At 40.2% G+C, this 23,976-nt stretch overlaps 1 protein-coding gene across 1 annotated transcript in view; it reads left to right on the top strand.

Annotated features, from left to right (window-relative positions):
- The window catches only part of ATP2B2 (ATPase plasma membrane Ca2+ transporting 2), a 403,776-nt gene that overhangs the window by 147,178 nt on the left and 232,622 nt on the right, over positions 1–23,976 (top strand). The window contains exon 3 of the mRNA XM_053689420.1: positions 21,779–22,036. Within this exon, the coding sequence (XP_053545395.1) occupies positions 21,779–22,036 (258 nt within the window). The remainder of the gene's footprint in view (positions 1–21,778; positions 22,037–23,976) is intronic.

Here is a 23,976-nt window from a genome sequence, read left to right as displayed (position 1 = left end):
GGTTACGCAGTGTAGGTTTAGTTTGCAGTGGGCTATTGGCGGTTAAGGGGTTAAGCAGTGTAGGATTAGTTTGCAGTGGGCTATTGGCGTTTAAGGGGTTACGCAGTGTAGGATTAGTTTGCAGTGGGCTATTGGCGGTTAAGGGGTTAAGCAGTGTAGGATTAGTTTGCAGTGGGCTATTGGCGTTTAAGGGGTTACGCAGTGTAGGATTAGTTTGCAGTGGGCTATTGGCGGTTTCAGAGTTAAGAAGTGTAGGGTTCGTTTTCGATGGTGGGATAAGTCGATTTATGGGTACATAAGTATAGTTATTAGGCTCAGAGCTATATATTTATAAAGGATCTTTTACTTTACATCGCCTATGTCGCTGCTGATGTTGCTTGGAATATTTCACTAGCTTCGCCACCCATTGCGATGTATAGTAAAATGCCTCTCGGCGATGATGCCTTAAAAGAGTAACGTCGGCACTTTTGAATATTTCACAGGTTTTCTCGACATCGAGTCGGATCCCTTATCGCCGTCTCGCAGCACTTGCGATCATCAGGGTCCTAGTTTCTTGTCCAATCTAAGGTTCGAAGAACCCTGTTCTATAGGGCAGTTGTTTACATTGCAGGTCAGATTCCAAGGACACTTATGTGAAGCTACAGAAGGTCAAAGCCGGGCTGCCCTGAAACGTTGGCAGGAATGCTAGGGTTAGTATGTTATGTTTGCTTGGCACCTTCATGTGTTACCGAACTATAAAACTAAAATGTATTTTTTTCACTGTTGTGTAGGCTCTTCAACAAAACTTATGGACCAGGTTATCCGACTCTTTATATTTCACAGCAGCAAACAATAGACTATAGCTGAGGGATATTATAATTATAAGTGCACAATTCACCCCCCCCCCCCCAAAAAAAAACTGTTTATATTTAATTTCCTAGAATTCAGAATTCCTCTTTTTTTCTTTCGAGAAGCATTACATAAAGCACTTATGGAAGGTTCCTATGACAACCCTGAATTTATTGGCTCCAGCCAATCCGAATTTGAGGATTAACATATAGAAGATTAACCAGAAATTCACCCACACTAATCCCTTTGCTCTTATTGGGTGAAACCTTGAAATAAAATAGTTTTAATACCTTTGAAACTGCTGAGGAGACATAGTTTGCAGTAAAGGACAAAACAGCATAGAAACAAAGAAAATATATTTGCAAATTCTTTTTTCAGTGAGTCCTGAAAGACTTCTAAAGTAAAAGGCATTACAGTAATACTGTTTAGGGGCCCCTTGTGCCTTGTATTGTGATTTAAGGAGATTACAGAATGTTCATTACAGTTTTCACTTGATTTACACAACTCTGCAAGAAATGACAAAGCTAAGAAATAACCTTAAAGGGACATAATACTCATATGCTAAATCACTTGAAACTGATGCTCAGCAGAGTAAGTGCTGTGTAAAAAGTTATACTCAGCTGCTGCCCAGCTGCAGGTAAAAAAAAATAAAAAGTGAAGAAGTGAACAGCAGCCAATCAGCAGTGCTGAGGTCATGAACCCTTTTACTGTGATCTCATGAGATTTCACTTAACTCTCATGAGATTTCATAGTAAACGTCCTTACGCTGAATAGGGAAATAACATGAGTGCATGAGCCTCCCTCCCTTGCCTGTCCCGGGACAGACATACTGATTTTCTGCTTAGAAATCCTTTACAATGGGGTGTGAATACTTAGGACACTTTGAGTTAAAATATCTTTATTTTTTACATAGAGATTTTCAGGTGATATTTTCTAGTCAGCTTTTTACAGCTATACTGCATAACTTTCAAGTGTTTAAACATTTGGGTATCATGGCCCTTTAAGATAAATGCTCAGACACATGAATGATATTGCCAATGATGTTAAAGGGACGAAACCCAAAAATAAACAACTTTCTAATTTACTTCTATTATCAAATGTTCTTCATTCTCTTGGTATCTTCTGTTGAAAAGCAGTTTCATAAGCTCAGGAGCGTGCATGTGTCTGGAGCACTATATGGTAGTTCTGAAAGAATGTTATCCATGTGCAAGATCACTAGATGGCAGCACTATTTCCTGTCATGTAGTGCTCCAGATACCTACCTAGGTAGCTCTTCAACAAAGCAAATTTGATAATAGACATAAATTGGAAACTTTTAAAATAAAATTGTATTCTCTGTCTGAATCACAAAAGAAATAAAAGGCTTTGTAAAAACTAATTATATGTGCAGCAAAATAAAATATATGAAACTTTTCATACAGAACATGCAATTTTTACTTTTATTGCCAAATTTGCTTTGTTCTTTTTTTCATCCTCATGGAGAGTGCACGTGAATTTAGGACTCTACGCCAGCAGTGTTTGCAACAATGTATAGCATTGTTACAGACATTGTTGCTATAAAGTTCTAAAGACGCATGCACTTTACTGAGCTTTATGAACCTACCTTGGTTTACTCTTCAACAAAAGATTCTAAGAGGACAAAGCAACTTTGATCATAGATGTGAATTGGAATGCATTTTTCATTTTGACTTTAGTCTTTCCAGGACACTTATGAGTTACACATGCTGCAGGGAGGAACACATATTGTGCTGTGCATCAGCACTATTCATGTGATGTCTAGAGGAACAGTACACGTTCCGCCCACCTTACCCTGTAGCATGTGTAACTCATAAGTGTCCAGGAAAACATGGTCGAGGTGACAAACCTAGCCCTGGTGGCACTGCATCTGCTGCACCAATGGTAGTTCTGCCCCTGATAGAAACAAGTATAATGTATATAGCATGTGTGTGTAGCCAGTTTACATTAAAGGGATAATAAACCCAATTTCTTTCTTACATGATTCAGATAGAGTAGCAATTTTAAGCAACGTTCTAATTTACTCCTATTAACAATTTTTCTTTGTTCTCAGGATCTTTATTTGAAAATGCAAGCATGTAAGGTTAGGACCTGGGTAGAGCTTGCTGATTGGTTTGCTACATTTAGCCACCAATCAGCAAGCGCTACCCAGATGCTAAACCAAACATGGGCCGTTTATTAAGCTTACATGGCTGCTTTTTAAAATAAAGATACCAAGAGAACGAATAAAATTTAATAATAGGAGTAAATTAAAAAGTTGCTTAAAATTGCTGCTCTATCTGAATCATGAAAGAAAAAATGTGGGTTTAGTGTCCCTTTAATATAACATTTATAACCTTCATATAGTCCCAGCAAATGTCAATAATAAACACACAGGTGGGATAAATACATTCTTTAATCCAAAACTTGTCTTTTTCCCCCCACAAAATGAATGCATTTACAACAGCCCTCCACCACCTCTCGTGCCCTGTGCCTTAAATTTAATAGCAACAGCTAAATCCTCATTCCAGGGTGACCTTCAGTGCTGGGGTGGGGGGGAGGGTGTACCTGTGAGATGGCAAGCTGCATGAGAGATCAGATCACTGTGTATTACAAAACTAGAGAGAGCAAGAGAGTGAGACGGATAGTGATGTGTGTGTTGTAAGCAGATCAAGGCTCATTAATGATTTCAGCTAGTCTATTTATAGCTTCACCTCTAGTGTATTGTTTCAATACAAAACGATCTCTGAATCCTATTCATCCCAGCTATAATGTGTTACTGGGGATGCAGCTGTGGTGTGCACATAAAGGCACGAGCAAAACGTACTCTGTGTGTAACAATTTTACATCAGTGCATTGAGTAATTCCATCTGTAGAAATATGTTAATGTGTTATAGACCTTTAATGTAATCATATCACCAGCAATAAAATGTCACAAGGTATCATTCTACTAGTAAATGATCAGGTCTTACAGCAATGTCAGCTGCTGGTCATGATGCTATTTGATTGCATTGTGATTGATACACAGCAATATTTTATGTGTGTATAAGTGTGTGCATGTTTATGTGTGTATATGTGAGTGTATGACTGTGTGCATGTATATGTGTGTGTGTATATATGATTGTGTGACTGTGTGCATGTTTATGTGTGTGTATATGTGAGTGTATGACTGTGTGCATGTATATGTGTGTGTATATGTGAGTGTATGATTGTGTGCATGTTTGTGTGTGTATATGTGAGTGTATGACTGTGTGCATGTTTATGTGTGTATATGTGAGTGCATGACTGTGTGCATGTTTATGTGTGTGTATATGTGAGTGTATGACTGTGTGCATGTTTATGTGTGTGTATATGTGAGTGCATGACTGTGTGCATGTTTATGTGTGTGTATATGTGAGTGTATGACTGTGTGCATGTATATGTGTGTGTATATGTGAGTGTATGACTGTGTGCATGTTTATGTGTGTATATGTGAGTGTATGACTGTGTGCACGTTTATGTGTGTGTGTATATATGAGTGTATGACTGTGTGCATGTTTATGTGTGTGTATATGTGAATGTGTGACTATGTGCATGTTTATGTGTGTATATGTGAGTGTATGACTGTGTGCATGTTTATGTGTGTGTGTATATGTGAGTGTATGACTGTGTGCATGTTTATGTGTGTATATATGTGAGTGTGTGACTGTGTGCATGTTTATGTGTGTGTGCATATGTGAGTGTATGACTGTGTGCATGTTTATGTGTGTGTATATGAGTGTATGACTGTGTGCATGTTTATGTGTGTGTATATGTGAGTGTATGACTGTGTGCATGTTTATGTGTGTATATATGTGAGTGTATGACTGTGTGTGTATATGTGAGTGTATGACTGTGTGCATGTTTATGTGTGTGTATATGTGAGTGTATGACTGTGTGCACGTTTATGTGTGTGTGTGTGTGTGTGTATATATGAGTGTATGACTGTGTGCATGTTTATGTGTGTGTATATGTGAGTGTATGACTGTGTGTGTATATGTGAGTGTATGACTGTGTGTGTGTATATATGTGTGTATACGTGTGTGCATGTTTATGTGTGTGTATATGTGAGTGCTTGACTATGTGCATGTTTATGTGTGTATATATGTGAGTGTTTGACTATGTGCATGTTTATGTGTGTATATGTGAGTGTGTGACTGTGTGCATGTTTATGTGTGTGTATATCTAAGTGTATGACTGTGTGCATGTTTATGTTTGTGTATATGTGAGTGTGTGACTGTGTGCATGTTTATGTGTGTATATATGTGAGTGTGTGACTGCGTGCATGTTTATGTGTGTATATGTGAGTGTGTGACTGTGTGCATGTTTATGTGTGTGTATATGTGAGTGTGTGACTGCGTGCATGTTTATGTGTGTATATGTGAGTGTGTGACTGTGTGCATGTTTATGTGTGTATATGTGAGTGTGTGACTGTGTGCATGTTTATGTTTGTGTATATGTGAGTGTGTGACTGTGTGCATGTTTATGTGTGTATATATGTGAGTGTGTGACTGCGTGCATGTTTATGTGTATATATGTGAGTGTGTGACTGTGTGCATGTTTATGTGTGTGTGTATATGTGAGTGTGTGCATGTTTATGTGTGTATATATGTGAGTGTGTGACTGTGTGCATGTTTATGTGTGTATATGTGAGTGTGTGACTGTGTGCATGTTTATGTGTGTATATATGTGAGTGCGTGACTGTGTGCATGTTTATGTGTGTGTATATATGTGAGTGTGTGACTATGTGCATGTTTATGTGTGTATATGTGAGTGTGTGACTGTGTGCATGTTTATGTGTGTATATGTAAGTGTGTGAATGTGTGCATGTTTATGTGTGTATATATGTGAGTGTGTGACTGTGTGCATGTTTATGTGTGTATATATGTGAGTGTATGACTGTGTACATGTTTATGTGTGTGTATATGTGAGTGTATGACTGTGTACATGTTTATGTGTGTGTATATGTGAGTGTATGACTGTGTGTGTATATGTGAGTGTATGACTGTGTGTGTGTGTATATATGTGTGTATACGTGTGTGCATGTTTATGTGTGTGTATATGTGAGTGTATGACTGTGTGTGTATATGTGAGTGTATGACTGTGTGTGTGTGTATATATGTGTGTATACGTGTGTGCATGTTTATGTGTGTGTATGTGTGTGTGCATGTTTATGTGTGTATATATGTGAGTGTATGACTGTGTGCATGTTTATGTGTGTTTATATATGTGAGTGTGTGACTATGTGCATGTTTATGTGTGTGTATGTGAGTGTATGACTGTGTGTGTATATATGTGAGTGTGTGACTGTGTGCATGTTTATGTGTGTGTATGTGATTGTGTGACTGTGTGCATGTTTATGTGTGTGTATATGTGAGTGTGTGACTGTGTGCATGTTTATGTGTGTGTATATGTGAGTGTGTGACCATGTGCATGTTTATGTGTGTAAATGTGAGTGTATGACTGTGTGCATGTTTATGTGTGTATATATGTGAGTGCGTGACTGTGTGCATGTTTATGTGAGTGTATGACTGTGTGCATGTTTATGTGTGTATATGTGAGTGTGTGACTGTGTACAAGTTTATGTGTGTATATGTGAGTGTGTGACTGTGTACATGTTTATGTGTGTATATGTGAGTGTGTGACTGTGTGCATGTTTATTTATGTATATATGTGAGTGTGTGACTGTGCATGTTTATGTGTGTATATGTGAGTGTGTGACTGTGTGCATCTTTATGTGTGTATATATGTGAGTGTGTGACTGTGTGCATGTTTATGTGTGTATATGTGAGTGTGTGACTGTGTACATGTTTATGTGTGTGTATATGTGAGTGTGTGACTGTGTACATGTTTATGTGTGTGTATATGTGAGTGTATGTGTGAATATGTGTGTGTATATGAGAAGTGTATAACTGTGTACATGTTTATGTGTGTGTATATGTGAGTGTATGACTGTGTGTGTGCATATGTGAGTGTATGGCTGTGTGCATGCTTATGTGTGTGTATATGTGAGTGTATGACTGTGTATATGTATATGTATATGACTGTGTGCATGTTTATGTGTGTGTGTATATATGAGTGTATGACTGTGTGCATGTTTATGTGTGTGTGTATATATGAGTGTATGACTGTGTGCATGTTTATGTGTGTGTATATGTGAGTGTATGACTGTGTGCATGTTTATGTGTGTGTATGACTGTGTGCATGTTTATGTGTGTGTGCATATGTGAGTGCATGGCTGTGTGCATGCTTATGTGAGTGTATATGTGAGTGTATGACTGTGTATATGTATATGTTAGTGCATATGTGAGTGTATGACTGTGTATATGTATATGTTAGTGCATATGTGAGTGTATATGTGAGTGTATGACTGTGTATATGTATATGTTAGTGCATATGTGTGTGTATGACTGTGTATATGTATATGTTAGTGCATATGTGTGTGTATATGTGAGTGTATGACTGTGTATATGTATATGTGAGTGCATATGTGTGTGTATGACTGTGTATATGTATATGTTAGTGCATATGTGAGTGTATATGTGAGTGTATGACTGTGTATATGTATATGTTAGTGCATATGTGAGTGTATGACTGTGTGCATGTTTATGTGTGTGTACTGTATATGTGAGTGTATGACTGTGTGCATGTTTATGTGCGTGCATATATGTGTATAAGTGTGTGTGCATGTTTAAATGAGTGGGTGTGTATATGTACTCTATGTATGATCATGTGTATAAGTGTATGTGTATGTTTATGTGTGTCAAATGTCAGGAGGACATGATCCGCTGTAACGGATCATGTCCGCCCGACATCAATAAATTTATCATTGCACAAGCATTTTTGGTGAAATGCTTGTGCAATGCCGCCCCCTGCACACTAGCAGGTGGTGTCAATCATCCCGATCTTATCCGATCAGGATGATTGCTGTTCGCCACCTCAGAGTCTTACGACCGCTGCTTCTTAACTTAACTTTCAGGCGGACCTGAAACTCTGGAGGTAGGTTGCAGCATCCAGTGCTTGACAAATCTACCCCTTCATATCAAATTGTGTTAATAATTAAATGTTTTAAATGCAGAGACACTTAACGGCAATCATGAATAAACTTTCAGAGAATCATTTTTCATCTGGGTACATTTTAAGGTTTAAAAATGTGATATCTTTCTTTTACTTTTTTCTTAAAGCTGCATAAAACTTGAAAGTGGATTGACTGCTTCAGTGAGAACTTATACTGTGTATTAGCATAAGAACCATACTTGGTGTGTATTCATCATCAGTGATTAAGTAAATCTCTGACCCAATATATGCTCTCTACACAAGTGTGTTGTTTGAATGTACATATGCTCTGTGCATAGTATGCTATCACTAAAAAAGTCATAATTTTTACTAGATTCCCTTTGGCTTATATACAGTATCCCACAAAAGTACACCCCTCACATTTTTGTAAATAGTTTATTATATCTTTTCATGTGACAACACTGAAGAAATGACACTTTGCTACAATGTAAAGTAGTGAGTGTACAGCCTGTAAATTTGCTGTCCCCTCAAAATAACTCAACACATAGCCATTAAATTCTAAGCTGTTGGCAACAAAAGTGAGTGCACCCCTTAGTGGAAATGTCCAAATTTGGTCCAATTAGCCATTTTCACTCCCCGGTGTCATGTGACTCGTTAGTGTTACACGGTCTCAGGTGTGAATGGGGAGCAGGTGTGTTAAATTTGGTGTAATCGCTCTCTCATACTGGTCACTAGACGTTCAACATGGTACCTCATGGCAAAGAACTCTCTGAGGATCTGAAAAAAAGAATTGTTGCTCTACATAAAGATGGCCTAGGCTATAAGAAGATTGCCAAGACCCCGAAACTGAGCTGCAGCACGGTGGGCAAGACCATACAGTGGTTTCACAGGACAGGTTTCACTCAGAACAGGCCTCGCCATGGTCGACCAAAGAAGTTGAGTGCACGTGCTAAGTGTTATATCCAGAGGTTGTCTTTGGGAAATAGACGTATGAGTGCTGCCAGCATTCCTGCAGAGGTTGAAGGGGTGGGGGGTCAGCCTGTCAGCGCTCAGACCATACGCCGCACACTGCATTACATTGGTCTGCATGACAGAAGGAAGCCTCTTCTAAAGATGATGCACAAGAAAGCCCGCAAACAGTTTGCTGAAGACAAGCAGACTATGAACATGGATTACTGGAACCATGTCCTGTGGTCCGATGAGACCAAGGTAAACTTATTTGGTTCAGATAGTGTCAAGCGAGTGTGGCTGCAACCAGGTGAGGAGTACAAAGACAAGTGTGCCTTGCCTACAGTCAAGCATGGTGGTGGAAGTGTCATGGTCTGGGCCTGCATGAGTGCTGTGGGCACTGGGGAGCTACAGTTCATTGAGGGAACCATGAATGCCAACATGTACTGTGACATGCTGAAGCAGGTAGACACGTATTCAAAGAAAAGGAAATGCCCAGCACCGCCTGCAACCAGGTTCACGCTAAAAACAGGTACAGACACCCAGGAGAGGGGGTGATAGGTAAAAAATCCTCAAGAGTAGGGAGGCTTTTTGGATCTATACCTTACAGTCCCTGATCCTCTACGGTATGAATAGGGAAATGGATTGGAACGTCACACTATGAGTAGATATCTGATGAGAAAAGGAAAAAGATTTAAAGTGTAAACACTAATTTGTATTAGTGTGAAATTTTGCTGTTTTAATAGGTAAATATTTGTATTGATAAAGTTTGTTTAATATATAGGATAGTGATTTTGTACTGTTTTTTAGGTTGATCATATGTATATATGAATATCCTTTCAGCCACTAGATGGAGTACTGAAATCTTTAGACATTGCATGTTTGTGAAATAATTAGAAGACACCTGTACAGGTACTAGACTCCCCCTATTGAGACTTTAAATAGAGTGGTGTAAGGCATACAGTATGTTTATGCAACATGATTAAGGTCAGTAGGACCGAAACGTTGTGCTAAATGTGATGTCCCAATAAACATTGTTGGATATTGAACCAAGTGGTACTGCTACTTTTCTTTTACAAGATATGACGAGTCCACGGATTTCATCCTTACTTATGGGATATCGCTTTCTGATTAGCAGGAAGTGGCAAAGAGCACCACAGCAGAGCTGTATATATAGCTCCTCCCTTCCCTCCCACTCCAGTCATTCTCTTTGCCTGTGTTAGTGATAGGAAGAGGTAAAGTGAGGTGTTAGTTTAGATTCTTCAATCAAGAAGTTTTTTATTTTAAAGAATGGTGCCAGTGAGTACTATTTTTCTCAGGGAGAAATCGTCAGTCTATAACTTCCCATGAGGAGTGGAGACATTTTAGTTTTCTGCCCTGATGTTGATGATCTTAGCAAACGTTATCTAAGATCCATGATGGTTCCCACAGAGCAGCTGAAGGTAGTGTAAAGAAAAATCTTCAGTGTGGAGAACGGTGTCATGCTACAAGCAGCATTGAGGTATGTTCAGTCTTTTGTTTCTGGGGAGACTTGTTACATCAGAACAGGCTGACATTGTTCCCTGGGGAGGGGTAATCAGTATGCACTGTAGGAGAAACGGTGTACCTGGAATTCCCTTTTATTTTACTTATTTAATAGTGTGTTGGAGTTTCACTTTAAATTTATTGTATGGGCTGACGCTGGGAGATGCGGTTTATAACTGGCTTGGCTGGAGAGAATATTCACTGAGATGCGCTTTATTGCGTTGAGTGTGTATAAGAGGGGAACATGGCTTTAGTATAGTTGGAGGACCGACATGTTTTTCCCTTTTTATCTACCCATGCGGGTCTCGGTAAGGCTAAGAGTTATGCCCACGATGAGCGGGGCCTATTTTCACGCGTTCAGCAGCACAGTGTGTGTTCCGGATTGGCAACAAGGTCCTGAGGCTCCGGTGGGGCCTAGCTCAGTTTTGTACTCGTAGGGTACAGAGAGACTTGAGATCGTTTCTTCAGTGTGTTCTGGGGGCAGGTAGGCGCCGCAGCATAGCTGTAGCGAGGTGCAGGGACCCAAATGGATATAAATTACTAAAACTGATAAAAGTGTTATAATTTGATATATAACATAACCTAACAAGTGGTGCAATCTTGTTAAGCTATTTTGGGCACATAAGGGCATTTTTTATTGCCGCAGATGTTGTTTTGACTAATAACAGAAAAATTGTTGCGCTTTTTTTATTAAAAAGGCGTAGTACGCTTTTTAGTTCAAAGTTTTTGAGTATATGTTTGGACCTCAGAGCTCAATGTATAAGTAAAGAACGACTATTATTGCTATTGCTAGTCTGTTTAACATGTCTGAACTTGAGGAAACTACTTGTTCTATGTGTTTAGATGCCAGTGTGGCACCCCCTCTTACTTTTTGTCCCTCATGTACGGAGAGGGCCTTACAATCTAAAGAACAGATTTTCTTTAAGGAAAGTGTGTCTAAGGATGATTCGCAGTCTGATGAGAATCAGGGTATGCTGCTACTTTCTCCCCATGCGTCACAACCTTTAACGCCCACCCAAGCGACGCCGGGTTCTTCAACCGCGTCTACTTCATTTACACTGCAGGATATGGCTGCAGTTATGTCACCTACCCTTACTGAGGTTTTATCTAAGTTGCCAGTGTTACAGGGCAAACGCAGCAGGACAGAAGTCATTTTGAATACTGCGACCTCTGATGCTTTGTTGGATATTTCCGATGTACCCTCACAGGGATCTGAATTGGGGTTCAGGGAACTTCTGTCTGAGGGGGAACTTTCCGACTCGGGAAGTGAGTTACCTCAGACGGATTCGGACGTCATGTCCTTTAGATTTAAGCTTGAACACCTCCGCCTGTTACTTCGGGAGGTTTTAGTGACTCTGGATGACTGTGACTCTATTGTGGTACCTCCAGAGAAATTGTGTAAGATGGACAAATACTTAGAGGTGCTTGCTTACTCTGATGCTTTTCCGGTTCCTAAGAGAATCTTGGAAATTATTATGCGGGAATGGGAAAGACCGGGTATCCCGTTCTCACCTTCCACTAATTTTAAGAAAATGTATCCCATATCTGACACTGTTCGGGACTCTTGGCCAACAGTCCCTAAGGTGGATGGAGCAATATCTACCCTGGCTAAGCGTACAACTATTCCTATTGAGGACAGTTGTGCTTTCAAAGACCCTATGGATAAAAAATTGGAGGGTCTTCTAAAAAAGTTATTTATTCATCAGGGTTTCCTTTTACAACCGACGGCCTGCATTGTACCAGTTACCACTGCGGCGGCCTTTTGGTTTGACACCTTAGAAGAGTCTCTTAAGACTGAGACTCCTTTAGAGGATATTTTAGATAGAATTAAGGCTCTTAAGCTGGCTAATTCTTTTATTACGGATGCAGCCTTTCAGATTGCCAAATTGGCGGCTAAGAATGCCGGATTTGCCATTTTAGCGCGTAGAGCGTTATGGTTAAAATCTTTGTCTGCTGATGTGTCATCTAAGTCAAAGCTTTTGGCTATTCCTTTCAAAGGAAAGACCCTATTCAGGCCTGACTTGAAAGAAATCATTTCTGACATTACGGGAGGTAAGGGTCATCTCCTACCTCAGGATAGAACAGCTAAACTAAGGGGTAAACACAATAATTTTCGTTCCTTTTGGAACTTTAAAGGAGTCCCCTCTTCTTCCTCTTCTTCCGCTAAACAGGAAGGGAATTTTGCTCAGGCCATGTCCGTCTGGACACCCAACCAGGCTTGGAACAAGGGTAAACAACCAAAGAAGCCCGCTGCTGCTACCAAGACAGCATGAAGGGGCGGCCCACGATCCGGGACTGGATCTAGTAGGGGGCAGACTTTCTCTCTTTGCCCAGGCTTGGGTAAGAGATGTTCAGGACCCCTGGACACTGGAATTCGTGTCCCAAGGGTATCAACTGGAATTCAAAAATTCTCTCCCAAGGGGGAGATTTCTTCTTTCACGATTGTCTGTAGACCAGATAAAAAGAGAGGCGTTCTTACACTGTGTTAAAGACTTCTCTACTATGGGAGTAATTCGTCCCGTTCCAAGACTGGAACAGGGGCAGGGGTTTTACTCAAATCTTTTCGTGGTTCCCAAAAAAGAGGCAACGTTCAGACCCATTTTAGATCTCAAGAGTCTAAGCAAGTTTCTCAGAGTCCCATCCTTCAAGATGGAGACTATTCGAACTATTCTACCATTGATCCAGGAGGGTCAATATATGACTACCGTGGACTTGAAGGATGCATATCTTCATATTCCTATCCACAAGGATCATCACCAGTTCCTAAGGTTTGCCTTCCTGGACAAACATTTTCAGTATGTGGCTCTTCCCTTCGGGTTAGCCACAGCACCCAGGATTTCCACAAAGGTTCTAGGGTCCCTTCTGGCGGTTCTCAAGCCGCGGGGTATTGCAGTGGCGCCTTATCTGGATGATATTCTGATCCAGGCGTCGTCTTACCATCTGACAAAATATCATACAGACATGGTTCTGTCCTTTCTCAGGACTCACGGGTGGAAGGTGAATCTAGAAAAAAGTTCACAAATTCCACAGACAAAGGTTCCCTTCTTGGGAACTCTAATAGATTCTATATCCATGAAAATTTTCTTGACAGGGGTCAGAAAGTTAAAGATTCTGAATACATGCCGAGCCCTTCAGTCCAATCCTCGACCATCAGTGGCTCAGTTCATGGAGGTGATTGGATTGATGGTGGCAGCAATGGACATCATTCCGTTTGCTCGTTTTCATCTCAGACCGCTACAACTGAACATGCTCAGGCAGTGGAATGGAGATTATGCAAATTTGTCTCCTCAGATAGCTCTGGATCAGGAGACAAGAGACTCTCTTCTTTGGTGGTTGTCGCCGGATCATTTTTCCCAAGGGACGTGCTTCCGCAGACCTTCATGGGTGATAGTGACAACGGACGCCAGTCTACTAGGTTGGGGTGCAGTCTGGAATTCCCTGAAGGCTCAGGGTGTGTGGACTCGGTCGGAGTCTCTACTTCCAATCAATATTCTGGAATTGAGAGCAATATTCAATGCGCTTCAGGCTTGGCCTCAGTTGGCTTCGACCAAATTCATCCATTTTCAGTCGGACAACATCACGACTGTGGCTTACATCAATCATCAGGGAGGAACAAGGAGTTCCTTAGAGATGACAGAAGTATCCAAGATAATTTGATGGGCAGAGGCTCACTCTTGATATCTGTCAGCAATCTACATCCCAGGAGTGGACAACTGGGAAGCGGACTTTTTAAGCAGACAAACGTTTCATCCGGGGGAGTGGGAACTCCATCCGGAGGTCTTTGCCACTCTGAGTCTCAGATGGGGCAGACCGGAATTGGATCTGATGGCGTCTCGTCAGAATGCCAAGCTCCCGAGATATGGATACAGGTCAAGGGATCCTCAGTGCCTTGGTCGTTCAACCTAGCTTATGTGTTTCCACCGTTTGCTCTCCTTCCCCGGGTGATTACACGGATCAAGCAGGAGAGGGCTTTGGTAATTCTAATCGCGCCTGCATGGCCTCGCAGGACTTAGTATGCCGATCTAGTGGACATGTCTTCTCTGCCGCCGTGGAAGCTTCCATTGAGGCAGGACCTTCTCATTCAGGGACCCTTCCAACATCCGAATCTAGTTTCTCTGCAGCTGGCTGCTTGGAGATTAAACGCTTGATTTTATCTAAGCGGGGGTACTCTGATTCGGTCATTGATACTTTGATTCAGGCACATAAGCCTGTTACTAGAAAGATCTACCATAACATATGGCGTAAATATCTTTATTGGTGCGAATCCAAGGGTTACTCATGGAGTAGAGTTAGGATTCCCAGGATTTTATCTTTTCTCCAAGAAGGATTGGAGAAGGGGTTATCAGCAAGTTCCTTAAAGGGACAAATTTCTGCTTTGTCAATTTTACTACACAAGCGTTTGGCAGATGTTTCAGACGTCCAGTCCTTTTGTCAGGCTCTGACCAGAATCAAGCCTGTGTTTAGACCAATTGCTCCACCCTGGAGTTTGAATTAAGTTCTTAATGTTCTTCAAGGGGTTCCGTTTGAACCCATGCATTCCATAGATATTAAGTTGTTATCTTGGAAGGTTTTATTTTTGGTTGCTATTTCTTCTGCTCAGAGAGTTTCCGAGCTTTCAGCTTAACAATGTGACTCTCCTTATCTTATTTTTCATTCTGATAAGGTGGTTTTACGTACTAAACCTGGTTTTCTTCCTAAGGTTGTTTCTAATAAGAATATTAATCAGGAAATTGTTGTTCCTTCATTGTGTCCTAATCCTTCTTCTAAGAAGGAGCGTTTGTTGCATAACTTGGACGTGGTCCGTGAAGTTTTACTTGCAGACGACTAAAGAATTTCGTCAATCATCTTCATTATTTGTTGTGTTTTCTGGAAAGCATAGGGGCCAGAAAGCTACGGCTACCTCTCTTTCTTTTTGGCTGAAGAGTATCATCCATCTGGCATATGAGACTGCTGAACAGCAGCCTCCTGAAAGAATTACGTCTCATTCCACTAGGGCTGTGGCTTCCTCATGGGCTTTTAAAAACGATGCTTCTGTTGAACAGATTTGCAAGGCTGCAACTTGGTCGTCTCTTCACACTTTTTCCAAATTTTCCAAATTTTACACTTTTGCTTCATCTAAGGCTGGTTTTGGGAGAACGGTTCTTCAAGCAGTGGTGCCTTCCATTTAGGTTCCTGTCTTGTCCCTCCATTTTCATCCATGTCCTATAGCTTTGGTATTGTATCCCATAATTAAGGATGAAATACGTGGACTCGTCATATCTTGTAAAAGAAAAGGAAATTTATGCTTACCTGATAAATTTAATTCTTTTACGATATGACGAGTCTGCGGCCCACCCTGTCATTTCTAAGACAGGTATTTATTTTTGTTAAACTTCAGTCACCTCTGCACCTTTGGCTTTTCCTTTCCCTTCCTAACTTCTGTCGAATGACTGGAGTGGGAGGGAAGGGAGGAGCTATATATACAGCTTTGCTGTGGTGCTCTTTGCCACTTCCTGCTAATCAGGAGGCGATATCCCATAAGTAAGGATGAAATCCGTGGACTCGTCATATCGTAAAAGAAATAAATTTATCAGGTAAGCATAAATTTCCTTTTTGAACTTTTGGAGCTGACTTTTAGGGTATGTGCAGGACCCCTGTAGCGTGCACCTGGTTGCAGTAAGTGCTGGGCATTTCTTTTTCTTTGAATAAGTGCCTACCTGAATTTTGCTACGTGCACTGTGTATCTGCAAATATATCACTACGGTGAAGATGGAAGTTAATACAAATGGGACTGAACCTATATAGTGACCTAGAGGCCGCACGTATCACTACCCTAGTGCGGGGCTCAAGAAACTTTCTTCAGACTCCACCAACTGAGATTTCATCAAAGGAGTATGAGAAAACTTCACTTATGTTTTAAATAAGTGCTCCTTTGATCTCCTGGTGCTGACAGTGTAGTACCTGCAAAGAGAATTAGACTCACCGAGGGATAAACTAACACTCCTAGAGGCATCCCTGAGATCCATGCTGTCCACCAATGAGATGTATAAACTACTCACATCTGTAAAAGCGACAATTGCCGAACTGAAGAAAACCATAGAAATTCTGAACAGACAGAAATTCCATAGGGACGAGGAGGATTACCGGAATGGAATGGTATACAGATGGACCAAGGATCCCCATGATGACAGGAAGCGACCAGGATCAACCAAGTGGTGGAGACAACGCCGCTCACGTGATACTAACGCCAGTTCCACGTCATCAGCCAACTCGTCGGGGGATTTAGAAGGAAGCGGAGGAGAGGTGGTCAGAAGCACCGCCACAAACAAAACAGATCCGGTCACGAAAGAATCCAAACTGCAAAGGGCGACCCGCAGCAGGAACCACCAGAACTAGCGGTAAATATTTTTCAGTACGAACTTACTGACACTGAGAAGGAAATAATCAATAAGTGACTGTCATTTTGCCCCCAAGTTAAATGTGACTTTTTCCTATTACAGAGGGACTTGTTTTCACTGTTTCGGAGTATCAAACTAAAGGCTCACTTTTCACAGCAGCAGAATGTATGTGGGGTTAACTCATTGCTGGGGGAATCTGCACAGGCTAATTATAATGGGCTATCATTGAATGATTTAAATCTCAGAAACGAAAGTACTTACAATCCTAGTTCTAGTAACAATAGTATTGAAACATTCATTCAACTAGTACAAATGGATGTAGATGTATTAAAACACAGGAGTAGAGGTCCCATTAAATATGGAAGTGTATATAGGAATTTTTTTTGAAAATGGAGGATAAAGCTTTATCTGATTTAAAGTCTAACAAACAAATTATATGCAAGCCGGCCGATAAGGGTGGGTAAACAGGTGTGTTAGATAAAGCTTACTATATACATGGGATAAAAACACAGCTTCATGATGTGGAAGTCTATAAACCTCTTAATAGGGACCCTTCTTTTGAAATCAAGAGGGAGTTAGAAAAATATATTAACAAGGCAATGTGTAATAGATTGATTACAAAGAAAGAACATACATTTTTGATCCCAGAATCCTTTTCAATCCCTGTATTTTACACATTGCCTAAAATACTTAAAAATAAAAAGACCCCTCCAGGTCACCCTATTGTGGCCAGTATCAACTCCATTCTTACTAACGTGTCATTATATTTCGACAATATATTGAGACCTCTTGCAACACAATCTATGTCTTATATCAAGGACACTGGTGCCTTTTTGGTTAAACTCCAGGATTTAGACATACAAAGTGAGAAATATATTCTATATTCATTAGATGTAACTAGTTTATACACATCGATCACTAACATTAGTGGGTTAGGAGCTATTAGACAGCAACAAATAAAAGAGATTTCTAATGTTTGTAGACAATCTACAGTCCCCTGAGTGACAAAATTAAGAGGATTATTAATAAACACTTGTCAGTGGTAAGAGATCTGAACCCCCAGGTTAAGGAGTTTGAGGAGCCGCCTATGCCTGCATATAGGAGATGTAAGAATATAAGTTATGAGTTAAAGGGACATAATACTCATATGCTAAATCACTTGAAACTGATGCAGTATTACTGTAAAAAGCTGACAGGAAAATTTCACCTGAGCATCTCTATGTAAAAAGGAAGATGTTTTACCTAACAACCTCCTCAGCTCAGCAGAGTAAGTTCTGTGTAAAAAGTTATACTTCAGTTACTGCTCCCAGCTGCAGGTAAAAAAAAAAAATGAAGAAATGAACAGCAGCCAATCAGCATCAGCAGTGCTGAGGTCATGAACTTTTTTACTGTGATCTCATGAGATTTTACTTAACTCTCATGAGATTTCATTGTTACACTGAATAGGGAAATAACATGAGAGTGCACGAGGCTCATCCTTTCAGCTGTCCCCGGACAGACATTCTAAAATGCTGCTTAGAAATCCTTTACAATGGGATGTGGCTACTGAGGAACTTTTGAGGTAAAATATCTTTCTTTTTTACATAGAGATGTTCAGGTGATATTTTCTAGTCAGCTTTTTACAGCTATGCTGCATCACTTTCAAGTGTTTAAACATTTGGGTATTATGGCCCTTTAATAAGAGCGGACATTGGCTCAGATAGGAAGAAAACCCAGACTTACCTTTCTACCCCTAAATTAGGATGTTTCCCATGCCTTGGGTGTTGCAATTGCAACAGTGTAATCAAAGGTGATAAATTTGTACACCCTTGAATGGTAGGAGATATAAAATTCCTGGCTTCTATACCTGAAACACAGATTATATGATTTATCTTGTCAGATGTCCCTGTTCTAAAATCTATATTGGGAAGTCCACACGCAGGATAAGAGACAGAATAAATGAACACAAGTCAAACATACGCTGTAAGAATAATGAGGCCCCAGTGTCTAATCACTTTTTACAAGCAGGGCATACCATTTCCCAGCTAAGGTTTCAGGTTATAAAACAGGTACAGAGACCCTGGAGAGGGGGTGATAGGTAAAAAATCCTCAAGAGTAGGGAGACTTATTGGATCTATACCTTACAGTCCCTGATCCCCTACAATATAAATAGGGAAATTGATTGGAACGTCACACTATGAGTAGATATCTGATGAGAAAAGGAAAAAGATTTAAAGTGTAAACACTATTTTATATTAGTGTGACATGTTGCTGTTTTAATAGGTAAATATTTGTATTGATAAGATTTGTTTAATATATAGGGTAGTGATGTTTTACAGTTTTTTAGGTTGATCATATGTATATATGAATATCCTTTCAGCCACTAGATGGAGTACTGAAATCTTTAGACATTGCATGTTTGTGAAATAATTAGGATACACCTGTACAGGTACCAGACTCATCCTATTAAGACTTTAAATAGAGTGGTGTAAGGCATCTGTTTATGCAACATGATTAAGGTCAGTTGGACCGAAACATAGTGCTAAATGTTTATGTGATGTCCCAATAAACATTGTTTGATATTGAACCAAGTGGTGCTGCTACTTTTTGAACTTTTGGAACATACTAAAGCACAGCATGATCCCCTCCCTTCGGAGACTGGGCCAGAGGGCAGTATTCCAACATGATAACGACCCCAAACACACCTCCAAGACAACCGCTGCCTTGCTAAAGAAGCTGAGGATAAAGGTGATGGACTGGCCAAGCATGTCTCCAGACCTAAACCCTATTGAGCATCTGTGGGGCATCCTCAAGTGGAAGGTGGGGGAGCGCAAGGTCTCTGACATCCACCAGCTCCATGATGTTGTCATGGAGTAGAAGAGGTATCCAGTGGCAACCTGTGAAGCTCTGGTGAACTTCATGCCCAAGAGGGCTAAGGCAGTGCTGGAAAATAATGGTGGCCACACAAAATATTGACACTTTGGGCCCAATTTGGACATTTCCACTTAGGGGTGTACTCACTTTTGTTGCCAACGGTTTAGACATTAATGGCTGTGTGTTGAGTTATTTTGAGGGAACAGCAAATTTACACTGCTATACAGACTGTACACTCACTACTTTACATTGTAGCAAAGTGTCATTTCTTCAGTGTTATCACATAAAAAGTTATAATAAAATATTTACAAAAATGTGAGGGGTGTACTCACTTTTGTGGGATACTGTATGTGTATTGCAACAATGTTTCTATGAAGTCTCACACTCAAATTGCCCTGGACGTGTCAATTTTCGATTTAATGGCCACCGAATGCACCCGAGCCTCTCAGAGTGCTGTGAAACCCCCCCCCCCCCCACACACACACACACACATGCTTTTTAGATTTAAATAATGATAGTAAATTGCAACATTTTTTTCACTGTGCATAATTAAACATTTTGATCTAGATTAAGAGTGGTGCAATAACTGTTGCACAAGAGTGATAAGGGCTATATCATAGGTCTTTGCACGCTTCAGAAGTAGCGCTTGTATTACAAGTTGAAAGTAAACGCGTTCACTTGAGCACAGTTGAATTTTAACGCTCATTGGGATAGTGGAACTTCAGGGCTCTGGTTAAAATATTGCACAAAACACATCATAAATACATTTAACAGTACAGTTACACTCATAATAACACTGTCCCAAAAAAATATTTAAAAAAAATATTGCACAAAAAGTAATAAGGGCTCAAAGATATGAGATCTCAGGTGTAAGGACAAAAAAGGCAGGCAAATGGCTTTAACATAGAGATACATATACATGTCTAAATATGTATACATATATATATTTTATGGGGCATATGTATCAAGTTCCGTATGGAGCTTGATGCCCCGTGTTTCTGGCGAGCCTGCAGGCTCGCCAGAAACAGCAGTTATCAAGCAGCGGTCACAAAGACCGCTGCTCCATAACCTGTCCACCTGCTCTGAGCAGGCGGACAGACATCTCCGGAAATCAACCCGATCGAGTACGATCGGGTTGATTGACACCCCCCTGCTGGCGGCCTATTGGCCGCGAGTCTGCAGGGGGCGGCGTTGCACCAGCAGCTCTTGTGAGCTGCTGGTGCAATGCTGAATACGGCGAGCGTATTGCTCGCCGTATTCAGCGAGGTCTGGCGGACCTGATCCGCAGTGTCGGATCAGGTCCGCCCGACCTTGATACATATGCCCCTATGTGTGTACATATGTAGTTATGTGTATATATGAATTTACAGACATATAAACACATAAATACATATGTACACACATATAGACATATATAAATATATAAGTGCATTGGATCCCTTTGCAGTCAAGTAGCTGAAAACATGAAAAATCATATTTATACACTACTAATTTATAATAAAGTGTTTAATTGTGTATTTGTTATAAATATTTCACATTCCAGTGTTCTTCACATAGCAGAATATGTTAAAGTATTTTTAAATAGATATTCCTATATATATCTGTATCTATATCTATACCTATACATAATCATATATATAGGTATATATATATATATATATATATATTACTAAAACACCATCAGATATATATAGAAATATGTATTTAAGAATAAATATAACATATTATGCTATGTTAAGAACATTGAAAATTGAAATATTCATATTTCATGTCGAGTTAATACACTTTGTTAAATGCGATCAGATTTGTGCACAAGTATGGGTGTTAGGTTTTTTTAAACTTTTCGCTCTCCATTGAAGGCTATAGGGGATTACGTTAACGCGTTTGTGAAATTTGAAGTTTGGCATTTTGTGCATGTCGGGTTAGCCCTCAGGTGAAAACGTTTTACTTTCAACTTGTAATACGTGCACAACCCGACACGCACAAAAATCTTACTTCTAGAGGTGTTATCGTGTGAGCAGGAGCGCTAAATATTGTGACACTTGTAATCTAGCCCTTTATGGATATAGTCCGAACATGGGTAGTAATGTTGTTCTTTGATGTCTTTTCTAGGCTGATGAAGTCCGAAACAAGGGTAGTAACGTTGTTCTTTGATGTCTTTTCTAGGCTGATGAAGTCCGAACAAGGGTAGTAACATTGTTCTTTGATGTCTTTTCTAGACTGCGGTGGGGTGGCCGCAGGTGGTGAAGATGAAGGAGAAGCAGAAGCTGGGTGGATTGAAGGAGCAGCCATTCTATTATCTGTTGTGTGTGTTGTATTTGTCACTGCCTTCAATGACTGGAGCAAAGAAAAGCAGTTTAGAGGCCTCCAAAGTCGCATTGAACAAGAGCAAAAATTCACAGTGGTCCGTGGTGGGCAGGTCATCCAGATTCCTGTGGCAGAGCTGGTGGTTGGAGACATTGCACAAGTTAAATATGGTATGTTTTATGCCAAATCAATTGATATGTAAACCAGTTGTTAACATTTATAGGCCGGCCATATAACTACTTACCTGAACACCCCCCCTAAAAAACCTCCTTCCACTTCTGTACCTTATTTATACCTCCTTCTCAGCTAGATTACAAGTTTTGTGTTAGGCTTAAAAAGCAGCGTTGGCCGGTCCTAACGCTGCTTTTTAACGCCCGCTGGTATTACGAGTCTTGCAGGTACAGGTGTACCGCTCACTTTTTTGGCCAGACGTGGAAATACCGCAAATCTACTTACGTAAATTGCATATCCTCTTTTTTCAATGGGACTTGCATAGCGCCGGTATTGCGAGTCTGCCAAAAAGTGAGCGGTACACCCTCTATTGTCAAGACTGGTACCGCATTTTAAAGTCAGTAGTTAAGAGTTTTACACTACAAAGCCGTAGCATAAAACTCTTAACTAAAGTGCTAAAAAGTACACTACCACCCATAAACTACCTATTAACCCCTATACTGAGGCCCTCCCGCATCGCAAACACTAAAAGAAAATTTTAAACCCTTAATCTGCCAAACATCACCGCCACTATAATAAATATATTAACCCCTAAACCACCGCACTCCCGCCTCGCAAACATTAGTTAAATATTATTAACCCCTAATCTGCCGTCCCTAACATCGCCGACACCTACCTACATTTATTAACCCCTAATCTGCCGCCCCCAACGTCGCCGAGACTATACTTAAAGTTATTAACCCCTAAATCTAAGTCTAACTCTAACACCACCTAACTTAAATATAATTAAAAGAAATCTAAATAAAAATTACTATCATTAACTAAATTATTCCTATTTAAAACTAAATACTTACCTGTAAAATAAACCCTAAGCTAGCTACAATATAACTAATAGTTACATTGTAGCTAGCTTAGGGTTTATTTTTTATTTTACAGGCAAGTTTGTATTTATTTTAACTAGGTAGAATAGTTATTAAATAGTTATTAACTATTTAATAACTACCTAGTTAAAATAAAGACAAATTGACCTGTAAAATAAAACCTAACCTAAGTTACAATAACACCTAACACTACACTATAATTAAATTATTTCCCTAAATTAAATACAATTAAATACAATTAAATTAAATTATCTAAAGTACAAAAAAAACAAACACTAAATTACAGAAAATAATAAACAAATTACAAGATTTTTAAACTAATTACACCTAATCTAATCCCCTAACAAAATAAAAAAGCCCCACCCTATACTAAATTACAAATAGCCCTTAAAAGGGCCTTTTGCGGGGCATTGCCCCAAAGTAATCAGCTCTTTTACCTGTAAAAAAAATTACAAATGCCCCCCAACATTAAAACCCACCACCCACACAACCAACCCTACTCTAAAACCCACCCAATACCCCCTTAAAACAACCTAACACTAACCCCTTGAAGATCACCTTATCGGGAGAAGTCTTCATTCAACCGGACCAAAGTCCTCAACGAAGCCGGGAGAAGTCTTCATCCAAGCCGGGCGAAGTGGTCCTCCAGACGGGCAGAAGTCTTCATCCAGACGACATCTTCTATCTTCATCCATCCGGCGCAGAGCGGGTCCATCTTCAAGACATCCGACGCGGAGCATCCTCTTCATCCGACGGCTAACACTGAATGAAGGTTCCTTTAAATGACGTCATCCAAGATGGCGTCCCTTCAATTCCGATTGGCTGATATAATTCTATCAGCCAATCGGAATTAAGGTAGAAAAAATCCAATCAGCCAATAGAATGCCAGCTCAATCCTATTGGCTGACTGACTGACTACTGCCCGCGTCACAAACACACTGCTGTCCCACTCACTGACTACACATGCAGTCAGGAGCCAATGTGCCGCCAATGGGAATAGTTTCAGTTCCCGCTGAGCAGCACCAATAGGTTAAGATGATCTGTGACCCACTAGGTAT

The sequence above is a fragment of the Bombina bombina genome, chromosome 7 (genome assembly GCF_027579735.1).
Source record: "Bombina bombina isolate aBomBom1 chromosome 7, aBomBom1.pri, whole genome shotgun sequence".
Classification (NCBI taxonomy): Eukaryota; Metazoa; Chordata; class Amphibia; order Anura; family Bombinatoridae; genus Bombina; species Bombina bombina.
The sequence above is the reverse complement of the archived record's forward strand: the minus strand, read 5'-3'. Positions and strand labels throughout refer to the sequence as shown.